Source organism: Phocoena phocoena, chromosome 20, assembly GCF_963924675.1.
Source record: "Phocoena phocoena chromosome 20, mPhoPho1.1, whole genome shotgun sequence".
Lineage (NCBI taxonomy): Eukaryota > Metazoa > Chordata > Mammalia > Artiodactyla > Phocoenidae > Phocoena > Phocoena phocoena.
Window position 1 is genome coordinate 458,742 of NC_089238.1, and position 16,900 is coordinate 475,641.

A 16,900-nucleotide genomic window follows, 5' to 3' on the forward strand; every position below is an offset into this window, starting at 1 on the left:
GGCCCAGCCACGTGACCCAGGCGGTCCTTCATTTGTCCGCACCAACCCCAATGGCCCACCTTCGGGGCATGCGCATCACAGGTGCTCAGCAGCCGCGATGTTTGTTGACTGACTGTAAAGGATACTGACTGACTATAAAGGCTCGCCCCCATCCCTATCCCAATTCCAGGAGCGTTTCAGACCAGAAACTCTGGGCCCCCGTGGACTGTCGTCGTCAGTCGCAGCTCATGCCACTGCTCAGGGGGACACAAGCCTTGAAGCTGGTCTGGGCAGCGGGTTAGACCTCAGGTTCGGGTGGACTGAAGTCTGGGAGCCGCACCCAGAGAGGCCAAGGCCCCCAGCCACTGCAGTCTGTGGCCTTATCCCTGGCCTCTGCCTTGGTATGTACAGAGCAGCAGCCTCGGGCCTTTTACTGGGGTTGGGGAGGAGCTAAGTAGGTTCCTTCCTGGTCCTGGAGGGACCCTCTCTGATCATTGGGGGCCCTCCCTGGTCCTGGGGGACACAGCTGGGGAGGTGCTGACTGGGGGAAAACAGGGAGGCTGGGAGTAGGCACCAGGCACCCTCACACTCAGCAGGATCCAGGGGGCCCCCCAACCCTGTCTCTCTCCCAAAGTGGACAGGGGTCCACCCCCTCTGAACCTCAGTTTCCCCTGTCAGTGTGGAAGTGAGAACTAAATCAGACAAGGTGAGTTTGGAGCCTGTGGCCTGACTGTCAGTGGTCACTCGATAATGGGCATCTTTATAGACCTGACAGGAATGACCCACCATGCATGGGAGGGCAGGAGAGAGGTCCTGCAGTAAAGCCCTATGTGGTGCGGGGTAGGGGGTCACCTTGCATAGCTGATGACCACACACTACTTGCCAGGCCTAAGACAGTCCAGCCTCCTCAGGTCCCCAGGACACAGGCACAAAATCTGGAGTCTGATCCCATAAGTCTAGGGATGTTGGTGCTGTGTTCTTCAGGCTGGAGGGGGAAAGCCTCTGCAGAAGCCCCTTTGCATTCCTGGTGCATCGTGTTCACTCTGGGCTGACCAGCTCTGGCCATCTCCTCTGCCCTGATTCTCTAACTGCTCCATGAGGCGAGAGGCTGTTTGGTTTCTTCCCCACTGTGTCCCCAGCTGGAAGTACTGAGTCTGGCACACAGTATCTGCTCACAAGTAACTGCTGAAAAAATGATGGGTGGAAGGACGGATGGGGCAGTTCTCCCTAGTCTTGCTGCTCCCTCTCTGGGCTTCAGGCAGACACCAAGCGGCTAGGCCTCGCTCCTCCACCAGACACCAATTCCAGACCCAGAGTCCTGCTGTCTCCTGTTTAGAACACCTCCTTACCTGAGTCTGCCCCTCTTCCTGGCCACAGCCTGGGGAAACGCCCTCCTAATGCCAGGTAGGCAATAGGAGTCTGGGAATCAGACCATTTCAGACCTAATCTTCAGAACAACTTGATTAGGCAGTCAGGGAGGCCCAGAGAGGTGCAGTAACTTGCCCAGGGTCACATAGCAAAATGGGGCAGAGCTGGGATTCTAAGGTGGTTTGCCCCGGAGCCTGACCTCTCCCTCCTCCGCTGGCCTCTCCACCATCTCAGCATCGTGTCTCCCCCAGTGCCGCCTATCTCTGAACATACAAAGTGCCCAATAAACAAATGAGTTCAGTCAACTCTGGGCCTTTCCACTGGATCTAGCATGATCCAGAGAGGGGCTCTCCCTGCGCCTTAGGCTTCTCCCTTTTTATTTAATTAAATTAATTAATTTATTTGCGGTACGTGGGCCTCTCATTGTTGTGGCCTCTCCCGTTGCGGAGCACAGGCTCCGGCCGCGCAGACTCAGTGGCCATGGCTCACAGGCCTAGCCGCTCCGCGGCATGTGGGATCTTACTGGATGGAAGATCCAGGAAGATCCAAGCACATCTGATCATCCCCTCTTTCCAGGCTGAGTAGGTCACTGAGGTTCAGGGAGGTCACTTATCCGACGCCCCCAAAGCAGCCTAACTTCAGGGCCACTCCCTGCAGCCTGTTGGAGGCCTGGGGGCACGGGGAACATGCATCTCTTGCCTCTGAGTTTCCCCCCACATCTGTCAACTTTCTCAGTCTCTCGGCCTCGGCCGCACTCTGTGTGGAAGTCGACCTGTGTCTAGGTGTACCTGGGACTCTCTCAGAGATGCTGACACAAGATCTCCGTCTCCCTGGGTCTCAGCCTTCCTGTTCTGAACCACCCACGTCGGTCGGTCTTTGTTTACTCATGACACAGAAGGAACGAATCCAATACGGAGGGAGAAACACAGGGAGAGATGGTGACGATGACCACTACACAACAGTATGGGGGGTGTCAGATGGTTCACACGTGATGGGGTCATCAGAGAAACAAAGGAAAGAAGGCTGACGCCCTGGCAGTTAGGAACAGAGGCTGCGACATCCAGTTACAGACACGGACCCTGCAAGAGGGACAGGGATACAGCATTGTGAGAGAAGGCAGAGAGCAGTGACAGGATGCTGGCTGCCAGAGCCCACGGCACCGGGGGGGCTCTGGGGCCATGGAAAGGGTGGACTCAATACAGGAAGATTTTATTGGGCTGCTGCGTGCCAGGCTGGTCTGAGTGCTGGGGCCCTGGAGAAATTGGATTGTTTTGCCCTGTAGGGCCCACAGCTGGCGCGGGGGAGAGAGCCACGTAAACATCTACAAGGACGACGTAGGGTGCGGCGTGGTGACCGCCTCCAGGAAGGCGTCAGTCATGCATTCAGCAGCCATGGGTCAGGGCCCACTGCCCTGTGTGCTGTGGATACTGAGAATAAGACATGGCCCCTGCTCTTGGAAGCTCACAGTGTCCTTGGGAAACACAGTTTCCAAGCTCTGTAAGGAGTACATATAATATGGTAGGAGGCTTAAGAGGAGTAAGGGGGAGGCACTCCGGAAGCAGAGGGGGCAAGCTGAAGTCTGTCTGAGGTGGCTGGGGAGGGCTACTGGAAACATCTTGGAGGGAAGAAGAGAGGCGGGTTCCAGGCACAGGCACAAAGGCACGTTCGCGGGAAAAAGGGTGGCTTCTTCAGGAACCGCACGTTGTTCCGTGTGGCTGGTGTGTAGGAGGTGTGGCCACGGGAGACAAAGGCTGGGGGCCAGTCACGGACGACCGTGAACAGCAGATGACGGACCTGAGGTTTATCCCACAGGGCAGTACTCTGAAACCATCTTCACTGCACACACAGAAAAACGACAGTATTCCTACACACATAGGAAGGTAACTGGAGAGACGGCTTGGCACCCAAAGCAACTTATATCTTGGCAAACTTGTAACCCACTCAGGAAGCTTTGCTCTAGAAGGTGATGCAGTGGAGAGCTTCCCACATGGAGAGATACAATCAGATTCGGGCTGTGGAAAGAGCCTGCTGGAAGCTGGTGTGGAAAAGGAAACAATGGTGTGTGTGGGGGGGTGTGTGTGTATGTGTGTGGTGTGTGTGATGTGTGTGTGGTGAGTGTGTGTGTGGTGTGTGTATGTGTGTGGTCTGGGATGTGTGTGGCCTGGGATGTGTGTGGTGTGTGGGATGTGTGTGGTGTGTGTATGTGTGTGGTGTGTGTATGTATGCGGTCTGTGTAGATGTGTGGTCTGGGATGTGTGTGGTGTGTGGGATGTGTGTGGTGAGTGTGTGTGTGGTGTGTGTATGTATGCGGTCTGTGTAGATGTGTGGTCTGGGATGTGTGTGGTGTGTGGGATGTGTGTGGTGAGTGTGTGTGTGGTGTGTGTATGTATGCGGTCTGTGTAGATGTGTGGTCTGGGATGTGTGTGGTGTGTGTATGTGTGTGTGATGAAAGCAGGAAGGGGTCAGGAAGGAGACCCCCGCTGGAATCCAGGTGACAGGTGATGTGGGCTCGCATAAGGTAACAAAGGTGGAGAAGATGGAGCAGAGGTGGTTTTAAGTAAAACCAACAGGGCTGACGACTGGTGGGATGTGGAAGGAGAAGGGAGGGAGAAACGGACGCCGGGCAAGCGGCCAGCCGTACGCTCAGGACACAGGAAATGCGATAGAGGCTGAGGGTCTGGAAAAGGCAGCCTCACAAGCTGGCCTTGGAGTCAGACATGAACAGGTGGAGGGAAACAGCATGTGTGAAGGCACAGAGGTGGGCACGGGCAGGTGTCCCTCCTGGGCTACGTGGGAGAGGAACAGGCAAGAAGAGATGCCATGTGGGAATGTGAAGCTGGAGTCTCCCCGCCCCAAGCATCCAGGGACCACTGAGTCCGGAGAGCAACTTGACCCTGACTGCTCTGGCTCCGAGGACCAATCCACACCCTCAGCTCAGCTGTCCTCTGTCTGAGATGGGCTTGAGTGGGGTATGGAGGGCAGCGGGAGCCTTCTGGAAGCTTCGCCAGATGACCTGAACAGCTTTATGTTCATCAGGGGCCTCCATCTGGGTCGCAGAATGAAGAGCTGTTCCCGGACAGCCCCAGAGTTTGCCCTTTAGCATCTGGTCATTTGGGGGGATTCATCCGTCACCCACCCCGTCCCTCCCAGCTCTTTCAGAACTCAGGTTTCTCTTCGATGCTGAGCCACTGTGGGGAGGCTTCCTCGGGCACTGCAGGACGGTGCTGTGGATCCGCAGGTGAACCGTGAGGGCTGAGGTGCGGCTGAAGGCCTTCCCACAGTCGCTGTACTTGTAGGGCTCCTCCCCCGTGGGGACCCTCCGGTGCTCGTTGAGGGACGAGCTCTGTGCAAAGGCCTTTGGACAAACCTGACACTGATAGGGCTTCTCCCCGGCGTGGATCCTCAGGTGCTGGGTCAGAGCCGAGCAGTCGCTGAAGGCTCGGCCACAGGCGTAGCACCTGTAGGGCTTCTAGCCTGAGCGCATGCACAGGTGCTGGGTCAGGTGGGTGCTCCGGCTGAAGGCCTTGCCGCACTCCTCGCACACACAGGGCTCCTCCCCGGCGTGGATCCTCTGGTGCTGGGTCAGGTGGGTGAGCCAGCTTAAGGCCTTCCCGCACTCCTTGCATTCATGGGGCTTGGCCCCTGTGTGGACAACCTGGTGCTGGGCCAGGTGTGCACTCCGGCTGAAGGCTTTCCCACACTCACTGCAGGTGTGGGGCATCTTCCGAGCATGGCTCTTCTGGTGGGCCTCTAGGGCCAAGGGGCTCCGGAACGTCTTCCAATACTCACCACACTCGGAGGGCTTCCTCCCCAAGTACGTGCCTGGAGGCTCTGTGCCATAACCATCCGGTGGATCCACTTTCTCTCTGGAAGGAGTCTCCTCTTGGGAGGTGAAGTCTAGCCACATGTTGGGACTGTCCCCCAAAGCACCAGCTTCACAGCCGGGCTGGTCTGTGAGGGTGCCCTTGTGAGGCCCTGAAGTTTTCCTGAAATCCATCTCTTGGGTGACAGACTTTGTCCACATCTTCCCTGAGAGTCCGGCCTGCCTCTCTGAGCTGCCCTCAGGTTCGCAGGCGTGACCAAAGGTGGGTCCTGGGGAAAGCTCTCCTACCAGGGTTTCAGTGGCCCTGACTCGTCCGAATTGCTCTGCGTACAGCTCGCCTCTGAGAGCTCAGATCCCAGCACCGGCCTGCGACAATCTGAACCACAGTGTCACCACTTTTTCCATACCAGGCCTCCCCTCTCTGCTGGGCCCTGGCCTCACTCTGAAAGGGGAGATGTGGGCCACTCCTGATATTTGGCCCCATTTCCAAAGGAGAGTTTCTCATTTGGTGTCTTGGATGACAAAAGGGCACAGTGCTGTCCTCCCACACCATCAAAAGCGGCGTCACACACACAGATGGCCAACAGGCACATGAAAAGATGCTTGTCATCGCTAATTATTAGAGAAATGTAAATCCAAATTACGAGATATCACCTCACACCAGTCAGAATGGCCATCATCAAAAAGTCTACAAGTAAGAAATGCTGGAGAGGGTGTGGAGAAAAGGGAACCCTCCTATACTGTTGGTGGGAATGTAAATTGGTGCAGCCGCTATGGAAAACAGTGTGGAGGTTCTTCAAAAAACTAAAAATAGTGTTGCCATATGATCCTGTAATCCTACTCCTGGGCATATATCCAGACAAAACTATAATTCGAAAAGATACCCCTATGTTCATAGCAGTACTATTCATAATAGACAAGACATGGAAGCAACCTAAATGTCCATCAACAGATGAATGGATAAAGAAGATGTGGTACATATATACCACATCTGGTATTATATATACTGAATATACTGGTATTCCATACCAGTAATAATGAAATATTACTCAGCCATAAAAAAGAACGAAATAATGCCATTTGCAGCAACATGGATGCACCCAGAGATTATCATACTAAGTGAAGTAAGTCAGAAAGAGAATGACAAATACCATATGATATCCCTGGGAGTTTGGCATTAGCAGATGCAAACTATTATATATAGAATGGATAAACAACAAGGTCCTACTGCATAACACAGGGAACTATATTCAATATGCTGGGATAAACCATAATGCAAAAGAACTTTAAAAAGATTGTATGCGACTTCCCTGGTGGCGCAGTGGTTAAGAATCCACCTGCCAATGCAGGGGACACAGGTTTGTTCCCTGGTCCAGGAAGATCCCACGTGCTGCGGAGCAACTAAGCCCGTGTGCCACAACTACCGAGCCTGCACTTTAGAGCCCGCGAGCCACAACTACTGAGCCCACGTGCCACAACTGCTGAAGCCCGTGCGCCTACAGCCTGTGCTCCGCAACAAGAGAAGCCACCGCAATGAGAAGCCCGCGCACCAAAACGAAGAGTAGCTCCTGCTCTCCACAACTAGGGAAAGCCCACGCGTAGCAATGAAGACCCAATGCAGCCCAAAATAAATAAATAAATAAATATATATATATATATATATATAAAAGCATGTGTATAATTGAATTGCTTTGCTGTACAACAGAAATTAACACAACATTGTAAATGAACTATACTTCAATTAAAAAAAAACAAAAACCTGCATCACATGTTTCCATCCACCCCTGAAACCACCCACTGCAAACTCTCCATTCTTTAAGGCTCCTGATTTTGTCACAAGTGTCAGGAGGAAAACCCTGAGGTTGAATGGATCTGAAAGAGAGAGTGAGGGAGAGAGGAAGACAGCGAGCACGCCAGGCGCCTATGTGCCTGCTCCCTTGGGCAGGCTTGAGCTCTGTCCCTGCCACCTGGATCTGGATGTATCTGCAGATGCTCAGTAAATACCGGCCGAATGAGGGAATCAATCCAGGATGCAGTAGACTCTACCTTGAACCCCAAGTAGACACCTGCTGCTGTGGGTGGGTGGGTGATGCCTCCACTGGGCCTCCCTGAGCCCCCGGGAAGCCTGAGGCCTGCTCTTTATAATGTGCTGTGAAGGCAGAGCATGTCTGAGCGGCAGCTGGAGACTGGCTTGTGTACGAGGTAGAAGCATTCCCGAATGGACCTGCCCTTGACGGGTACACAGTGCACCTTAGGACGCCTGACTGGACATCGTTTACTGGACAGGTTCCAGGAAGTGGGGTGGGGGTGGCCAGAATAACTGCTGGTTAAGTCCACAATGGGGCCCCAGCTCTGCCGCTCGCCAGCTCCAAGGGTTGGGTAGTCTTGCCCTTGTTTGGGCTGCAGTTTTCTCATCTGCAAGAGGGGGATGCTATTCTGCTTGCCTCCCAGGGCTGCTGGCCACTGTTAGGCTCTTGTTCTGTGCTTGGCTCCAAGTGCAATGGGTAACTCCCATTGCCTCGTTTCAGCTTCATTCTGCTCTCAGAAAGGGGCACTTTGGGCTTCCCTGGTGGCGCAGTGGTTGAGAATCTGCCTCCTAATATGCAGGGGACACGGGTTCGAGCCCTGGTCTGGGAGGATCCCACATGCCGTGGAGCAACTAGGCCTGTGAGCCACAATTACTGAGCCTGCGTGTCTGAAGCCTGTGCTCTGCAACAAGAGAGGCCGCGATAGTCAGAGGCCCACACACCGCGATGAAGAGTGGCCCCCGCTTGCCGCAATTAGAGAAAGCCCTCATACAGAAACGAAGACCCAACACAGCCATAAATAAATAAAATAAAAAAAAAAAAAGAATGATCCATGCTTTAAAAAAAAAAAAAAACCCACTTTGACAACTGGGTTTCAGGCAAGGAAACTTGAGGCCCAGCTGAGGGGAGGTCTTAAGTAATTGGTACAAGACCACATGATTAATTCAGAGAGGTTGAGTAACTTGTACAAGATCACACAGTTAGCTAGTGGTCAAGTCGGGATTTTAGCTCTAGAATCTCCTCCTCCTCTAGACCCACAGGTGTTCCCTAAGTCCCTCAACCTCCCTAGCCACATGCTGGGGCCCGTCCACCCTTTTTTCCTCTATTCCAGAAACACTGCACCACCTGCTCTTCCCAGAATGCACCAGTGCATACCATACCCCAGGGGCCTTTGCCTCTCACCATTCCCTCTGCCTGGAGTGTGGTTCTTTCTTGCTGTTTCAGTGCCATTTTGCATTTTCCCTGAAGACTCTCTTGACCCTACAGAAGGATGGGGCCGCGCCCTCCCGCCTACCCAGTCCGTGTCTCGGCATAGCTGATGGGGCCAAGGGAGCGCATCTGACAAGCTCTTTCAGAAAGGTTCGTTTCTCAGGGAGCAGAACAAATTTTCCTAACAGCTCCAGTTACCACGTGTCTGATTCGTGCAGGCACCGTTTCATAGGCCGCATAGACTGCCTTGTTCACACTCTCGATGACACTGAGGTAAGTATTAGGACTACAATCCCCGTTTTACTGACAGGGAAACTGAGGCACAAAAGAAACACACAGCCAGGAGGCGGCAGAGCAGTGGTTGGACGTACCAAGCCTCGATGATTCTTCTGAGCCCAAACTCCATGGTCTCCCTGCCTACGACCTCCGCCCTGGTTGCTGGCACACCCACCCCACCAAACGCTCCCATCAGGTGGGGCTGGGTCCTCCTGGTGTCCCATCAGGTCTCCCTGAGCTGCGACATCTGAGTGGGTCTCTAAGCAACGGTGCCCACTCTGGCCTGGGGCAGGTCTGTCTCATCCAGATGCTGGAGGTCAGCATAGGGAGGGCTCCAAGGGGGTGCATCGGGACACACGGCGTTTCTGCCCCCTCCCCAGCCCCAAGCATCCAGCCCCCTTACCTGATAGCAGCATCCTGGTTTTCCTTTGGGGAACTTCCCTTGCTCACATCAGTCCCTGGGGCTTTGGTCCCCGACCAGCTCAGTGAAGCTCAGCTCAGGGTCTTTCGCCGTTCTCCCCATGAGGTTTCTACATCGATAAGGCACAAGCACGAGAGTGCTGGGCCAACTGTGTCTCCCTCGGGGACAGAAGCTACTTAAAGATGAACCTAACGTAGGAAAACTCAACTGAGAAAGAAAGGAGCACGAGAGAATTCTGTTCCCTCACCCGAACTCCTGATACACAGCCATGAAGCCTCCCTCCTTGGCTTCCGTCAGTTTGAGCTGGGCTTTTGGTCACTGGCAGTCAAAACAGACCTGCTTAACGCAGTGTGTGAGGGTTTGGGTGAGTGCCCCCAAGTGCAAACCTGCACCCCCAACATTCCAGTCCAGGCTTTGCCCCGTGTGCCTTGGGCACCTGCCCGTCACCCCCTCACCTCTCTTGTCCAGTGCCTGAGTCAGGTCCTCTACGAGCACCACAGCCTCCTCGCCACTCTCGGGGCACTGAGCCCGCAACCAGGTCTGGATCTCGGGGGGCAGCGCGCCCAGGAACTGCTCCAGCACCAGCAGCTCCAGCATCTGCTCCCTGGAGTGCACCTCGGGCCGCAGCCACTGGCGGCAGAGTTCACGGAGCCGGGCCAGCGCCTCACGTGGGTTGGGATGCCTCCTCATAGCAGAAGTGTCGGAAGCGCAGACGGGCAGCCTCAGGGTGGGAGGTGTGGCCAAAGTTAGACTCCTGGACCTGAGAGAAGCTGGCCTCCTCATGCTCGACCTTCACTCGCAGAAAGTCATCCTGTTCCCAGGGCACCGGGCTCACAAGGCTCTTGGGGATGGCCACTGGGCAGCAGACCTCCAGTGAGATATGGAATGGCTGGAGCCTTGGAACTGGGTCTGCAGGAAGATCAGAACTTGGTTATCCTGTGAACCTGGCGCCCTGCCTTGTGGCTGCTGAGTAGGGCGGATGCGGGCTTGGGGCCTGTGAGATGTGACTCAGTCTCACAGAGTCACAGATGATCAAAATAATTAGGGCAGCGCCCATTTGGTGCTCGGCACCTTTCTAAATGCTTGCATGTAGTAACTCGTTTAAAACTCACAACAAACTCAGGAGGTGGGGGCTTTCTCTCATTATATGGCATAAAGACACACAGGAGAAAAAGATTCGCCCAAAGTTTCCCAGATACTGAAAGGAAGGGCGGTTGCTGAGCTACAAACCCCAGTAGCCTGACCCCATGGCCAGTCTGCTTCAGGCCTATGCTCCTCCCACACAGAGTGGGTCTGTCTTCTATCTCACACACACCCCCCACTCCCCTGGGAGCCACAGGGGCATTCCCTTACTTTACTTGCTAATTATTTTGTAGTTTCTGAGATGAATATTTAGACAACTGACATTCAGCCTTTCTTCTTTTCTAATGCATGTATTTCAGGCTATAAATTTCCCTATAAACATAGCTTTAGCTGTACACCCACAAGTTTGGTTTTGCATCTTCATTACCATTTAGTTAAAAATATATTCTAATTTCTCTTTTGGTTTCTTCCTGAACCATGGGTTACTTAGAACTCTGCTGCTTCATTTCCAAACAATTCAGAGTTTTCTGATAGTCTTTTTATTACTGATTTCCAGATTAACTCTGTTGTGCTCAGAAAATGTGCTTTGGTCAATTTTAATCCTTTGATATTTGCTGGTTTGAGACTTGGTTTGTGACCCAATGTGTGGTTTTGTGGTCAGTGTTCCACACACACTCAAAAATAATGCAAAGCCATCTTAGGTAAGTGACAAAAGAGGAAACAGATAAACTAGACTTCATCAAAATTAAAAACCTTTGTGATTTGCAGGACACCGTCAAGAAGGTGAAAAGAGGAATTCGCTGGCAGTCCAGTGGTTAGGAGTTGGAGCTAAGATCATGCAAGCTGTGTGACAAGGCAAAAAAAAAAAAAGAAAAAGAAAAAGAAAAAGTGAAACGGCAGCCCACAGAATGGGAGAAAATATTTGCAAATCATATATCCGATAAGGGACCTGTATCTAGAACAACTCCATAATAAAAAGACAAATAATCCCAAATTAAAGAACGGGCAAAGGATTTGACTAGATATTTCTCCAAAGAAGATACACAAATGGTCAACAAGCACATGAAAAGATGATCGACATCATCAGCTACCAGAGAATTACAAATCAAAAGCACAATGAGATATCGCTTTACACCTGCTAGGATCTAATACGCAAAATAACAGATAACAACTGTTGGCACTGAAGCCATGACCTTGAGCACAGGGAGAAGTGAGCACGAATAAAACAAGACCTCAATCCTGAAAACTTTCAGTGGCAGCTGGTGATTTCTGGCAAAGCTGCGCTCTAGCCCCTAACTCCACTGTAAAGCTTACTTGGGCCTCTTGCAACCTTGCCTTTGCCATTATCCCGATTACTGAATTCCTTTGTCCCTGTTACTCTCTTGTCCTAAAATCCCCCTCTGCACCTGAGCAATTCCTCCTAGTTCTCCAGGCCCCACTTTAGCTGTCATCTTCTCCAAGAACCATCCCAGCACCTGAAAGCAGGCTAAGTATCCTTCTGAGTGCCCCGGGTCATTCTCCCCCAGCTCTGTGTTCTAACCTTGTTTCCCCAGAGAGACTGGGCGTGCTGGAGCCGCAGTGCCTATAGCAAGTGCACAGTGAACAGGTGCTGAGAAAACGGAGGGACCAGGAAAGGCGGAGTTTGAGGCAGGGAATCATTGTTCAGAGGAGTGGGTACAGGGGTGGCAGGATTGACAATAAATACAGCGACAGTTTCCAAGCTCCCTTTTGTACCCCTGAAACCGCTGCTTTGGAAAATCCCTGAGGACAGTCTCTGAGACACAGGGACGTGAACCATGATCAGCTCACCCCCAACGTGCTGACCTCACATCAGGTCGAGGTCCCCTGTCCACAGCTGCTCAACCAACTTGGGAGAGCAGTTCTTTCATTTCTTGCTCCTTCCTGTACCCGACCTGACAACAGGCCTGGCACACAGCAGACATGCAGTAGATGCCCAGTCTGATGACTCCACAGTCCCTGCCAGGCTTAAGGCCACAGAAGGTGCAAGTGGACATCAACCCAGCTGGGTGACTGCAGGTCACGTAATTTCAGCCGCAGACAAATTCTCTGTCACATACTTGGTAAACTCCCTGCAAATCATCCAAATATAGTCCCCCTGACAAATCCCAGTCAGTCACGTAGTTCCACGCACACACCCTACCTCAGGCATAGTCTGTCAGTCGTATCCCAAAATATACCCCTGCACCCGAACGTTCTCAGTGTCACTCACAGTCCAATAAACACAGGAGCTCACAGCATCGCCCGTCATCCACAATCATCAGTCGCTGTCTCAGCCAGTCACACACACAGACTCTCGGTTACGCCTGAAATCACAGTCAGTCACAGACACACCCTCTCACGCACCACACACAACCCTCCGACAAAATCTCAAACGACTTCTTTGTCAGTCGCACACCTGATCAGGTCAGTCAGACATCCTATCAGCCGACCACACGCTCCCAGCTTGTCGGTCAGAAACACAGCAATACGAGTCAGACACAAAAACACAACCAGACACTCACACAACCGGTCAGTCGGCCGGTCCCGCACTGGAACAGAGTTCCACACTCGGTCTGTCCGTCTGTCGGTCCACGCGCGGCTCGGGGTCAGCCCCTCGCTCTCCGTCTGCGCGTGTCGGTCCCACACATCTCGCTTAGACCACCGCAGGCGTTCGCCGCTTCGGGGTTTCCCGTAGTTTCTCTCCGGCAATCCGCTGGGGTCCCCACCCAGACCCACCTCACCCGCTGGTGCGCGGTCGGACGCTTCCGGGAGACGACGCGGCGGCGCTGGGGTGATGAGTGCGTGCGCCAGCTGGTAACCACAGTTCTCAGAACGCGCCGCGTCTCAGTCGCCCCGGCTCGTGCGACTGCCCGCCCACCTGGACTACAATTCCCAGAAGGCGCCGCGTCGCCCGCCCCCCCCCCCCAGGAGCCCGGGGGCACGCCGGGAGTTGTAGTCCGGCCAGGTACGTGGGCCGTGGGGACAGCGGCCGTGACTTTGTTGGGCAGTGGTGGTGGTGTGTGGATGATCCAGCCGGAGGGTGTGCGGGAGGCGGAACCGTGCATGGTGCGTGGGGGGTGAGAGGTGTGAGGGGTGTGTGAGGAGGTGAGAGCTGTGAAGGGGGTGTGAGGAGGTGAGGGGGGTGTGAGGAGGTGAGGTGTTGAGGGGAGTGAGGGGTGTGGATGCTGCGGGAAGGTGGTGCATCACGTATGTCATGTGTGTGGCCCACTGCAACCATGTGGTCACAGTGCCTCTTTATCTGGCCCTCTTTCCATTTTCTTTCCCCTTTAAAAATCTTTACCATTTTTTGGAGCCGTAATTCACATACCTTCAGTTCACCCTTCTGAAGTGTACAATTCAGTGGTTTTTAGTATCTTTACAAGGCTGTGCAACCATCACTATCTATGTTCAGAACACTTTTATCACCCCCAAAAGAAACCCATTGCCCGTTAGCAGTCACTCCCTATTCCCCCGGCCCCCAGCCCCTGACACCCACCGATCTGCCTCCTGCCTCTGGGGATTTGTCTATTCCGGATATTTTATGTAAATGGGCCCTCTGCAGTTCCTGACCACTGGTAGGCACACCATGGGCACCCTAATCCAAGGAATCCTTCACCTTCCCCAACAAAGACCCATCTCACCCATCAAGTGCTGGGCTTTGGCCTGCGGGTGGCACTGGTGGCCTTCATTTCTTTGGGTCTTCCTGGCCTTCTCTGTGGTCTTCTGCCTTCTGCTGTCCCACTTCTGTTGTCAAAAGCACAGCCCCATGACGCCCACCCCCGATGATCATAACCATAAACCACATCTGCACTGAGCCCCGTTTGCACACCAGGCAATTACTGAGCCTAGTCGGTTCACCCAGATCAACTCTGCCCATGACCTTCTCCCTTTTTGCACCGCCAAAGGCTTTCTCTCTGGCAGCTCTCGCTTCCCACCCTCCAGCCCTGCCCTCTCCAGCAAGCCCAGCTTCGCGTCACTGACGCCTTGCGGCACTTGCCTTGATACCTCCCTGCCTCCAAGCCTAACTCGCCTCCCACCAGTGAAGGGTACCCCAGGTTTTCCTGGTTCCTATTTTATCACTTCTATGAACCATCATGTCCTTCTTGCTATTATACACACCGGTGCAGTTGGCTCTGCTAACTGGTCTGGTTTGCGTCTAAAGAGGCTGTATTAGTTTCGTATCACTACTATAACAAATTACCACAAATGCAGTGGCTCATAACAACAAAAATCTCTTATCTTAGGTTTCTGGAGGTCAGAAGCCTAAAATGGGTCTCACTGGGCTAAAATCACCAGGTTGGCATTTGCGTTCCTTCTAGAGGCTCTAAGGGAGAAATCCATTTCCTTGCCTCTTCCACCTTCTAGAGGCTGCCCTCGTTCCTTGTTCTGTGCACCTGCTTCGCCATCATTCCATCCCCTTCTCTGACTGACCCTCCTGCATCTCTTTTTCACTTATGAGGACCCTTGTGATTACGCTGGACTCACCTGGTAATCCAGGATACTTTCCCCATCTGCAAATTCCCTTTTGCCATGTAAGGTAACGTACTCACAGGTTCTGAGGATTAGGATTTGGACAACTTGGGGGGCGGGGGAGGCATTATTTTGCCTATTACAGATTCTAATTTCATTGGTCTGGGTTTGGCCTTGGCATCCAGACTTTTTTTTTTTTTTTTTTTTGCCACACCATGCGGCATGCAGGATCTTAGTTCCGCGATCAGGGATCGAACCCGTGCCTCCTGCAGTGGAAGCGTGGAGTCTTAACCACTGGACTGCCAGGGAAGTCCCCATCCAGACTTTTAAAAGTTTCCAGATGATTCTAATGTGCAGGCAAGGCTGAGAGCCACTGGATAAGAAACAGCAGAGTGCAGTAGGAAGCAAAGGCTATGGAGAGGGACCCAGCTGATTTCAATTCCCAGTTCTGCCTCTTAACTCTTTTATGGGCAAATGACTTCATCCATCTGGCCTTCTGCTTCCTTCTCTGTAACACGGAGATAATAAGCCCTCTCCTCTTCCCAGATGATCATGGCGCCCTCTGCTTCCCCATGTCCGTGGTGGGAGGCAAAGCTGTACCCGCTCAGACACAGCCACACGCGTAGGCTCACCCAGACATACAGACCCACATAAAGACACACAGACACACAAAAACACAACTTGCATCCAGGATATATAAAGAACTCTTACAACGCAAATAACCCAACAACAAAGCCCCTAAATAACCCAATTTAAAAATGGGCAGGGAATTCCCTGGTGGGCCGGTGGTTAGGACTGCTGGGGGCCCAGGTTCCATCGCTGGTGGGGAAACTAAGATTCTGCAAGCCACACAGTGTGGCTACATAAATAAATAAAATAATAACGGGCAAAGACAGTAACATTTACCCAAGGAAAACGTGCAAACGGCCAATAAGTACATGAAAGGATGCTCAACATCCTTTGTCATCAGGGAATTGCAAATCAAAGGCACACTGTGATCCCACTTCACACCCAAGAGGATGGCTATGATCTGAAAGACAGGTAACAAGTGTAGGTGACGATGTGGAGAAATAGGAACCCTCATACATTGCTGGTGGAAATGTAAAATGATGCAGCCTCTGTGGAAAACAGTTGGAGAAATGAAAACATATGTCCACACAAAATCTTATACAGAAATGTTCGCAGTAACATTGCTCAAAGAGGTAAGGGAGGAGCCAGGATACAGAGGTCTTTTTGCTGGAAAAACAAACAACAAAACATGTAGTCGAACATCAAAAGATTACTGCTGATCGCAAAGAACAGACACCTCAAGTTAATAACGTTAGTGCTTTTCTATGTATTGGAAGATGCAAGAGTCAGGGTTCATTGAAATTATTCCTTAGATATGTATCTTAACCATCTAGGCCAGTATCCAAAGCACAGAATGCTTCCTGTTTTTCTCCATCCTGAATTCCCCTCAGGGCTCACCGTCTGGAGTCATGCGCTGGCTGATGGCTTGCTCTTTGTCTATTGGAATGGCAGGCAACATTCCCTGTCCACAAACCACAGGGCGGTCTGCGGGACCCCCCAGTAGTTGTTTTGTATTCGGTGTCTCACTGGCTCACTCACGCATTCCCCATACCTGACGTGCCAGGAGATAGGGACACAGAGACGTGGACATGTACTAATGGGGCTCCTGGCCTGGGCGGGGCGGGGGGGCTCTGAACAAAGACACAGGCAAAAGCCACACAAGGGATGTGCTGCCAGGTGCGGGGGGGCGGAGGGGGCCACGGGCCTCTGACTTGCTAAGGGAGTCACCCTGGAGCTGATGCTGAGGACAGGAAACGAGAACAAGCTGGGCTGTCTAAGGAACCGGAAGGAGGTAGGTTCGGTCACTGCAAGCTGCCTGGGGGATGACGACGAGAAATGAGCCTGGAAAGGTGGGCCATTGTGGGGAAGTGCAGGGGCTTCGAGGCTGGGCTTGAGGTTGGTTCTTACCTTGGTGGCCACAGGGAAGCCCTGAGCAAAGTTGTACAGGAAGTGAAAGGCCCCCGCCTGTGACTGTGATGGGAACAAGCTCGTGGCTCCCAGCAGGCATTTCCCCAACGACGTCTGGATTGAGCAAGGGCTGCCCAGTTCCCACGCTGCCTTTGCCTCGAGTTGCTTCTTCAGATGGGACCCAGTCCTCCTGTTGTCTCCCAATACTCAAGGGGGCTTTATATTCCACACGTCTTGGTGTCCGCTGAAAGGGGTGGATGGACTTCC

General features: G+C 52.9%; 1 protein-coding gene across 1 annotated transcript; it reads right to left on the bottom strand.

The window, feature by feature from the left end:
- Nucleotides 1-4,276: 4,276 nt before the first annotated feature.
- Nucleotides 4,277-13,251, bottom strand: ZSCAN22 (zinc finger and SCAN domain containing 22). Its single transcript, XM_065899003.1, is given in 8 exon segments — nucleotides 4,277-4,393; nucleotides 4,484-5,475; nucleotides 5,478-5,536; nucleotides 9,351-9,411; nucleotides 9,559-9,778; nucleotides 9,780-10,012; nucleotides 12,709-12,972; nucleotides 13,065-13,251. Coding segments are annotated over 8 exon segments (2,133 nt in total).
- Nucleotides 13,252-16,900: the final 3,649 nt, after the last annotated feature.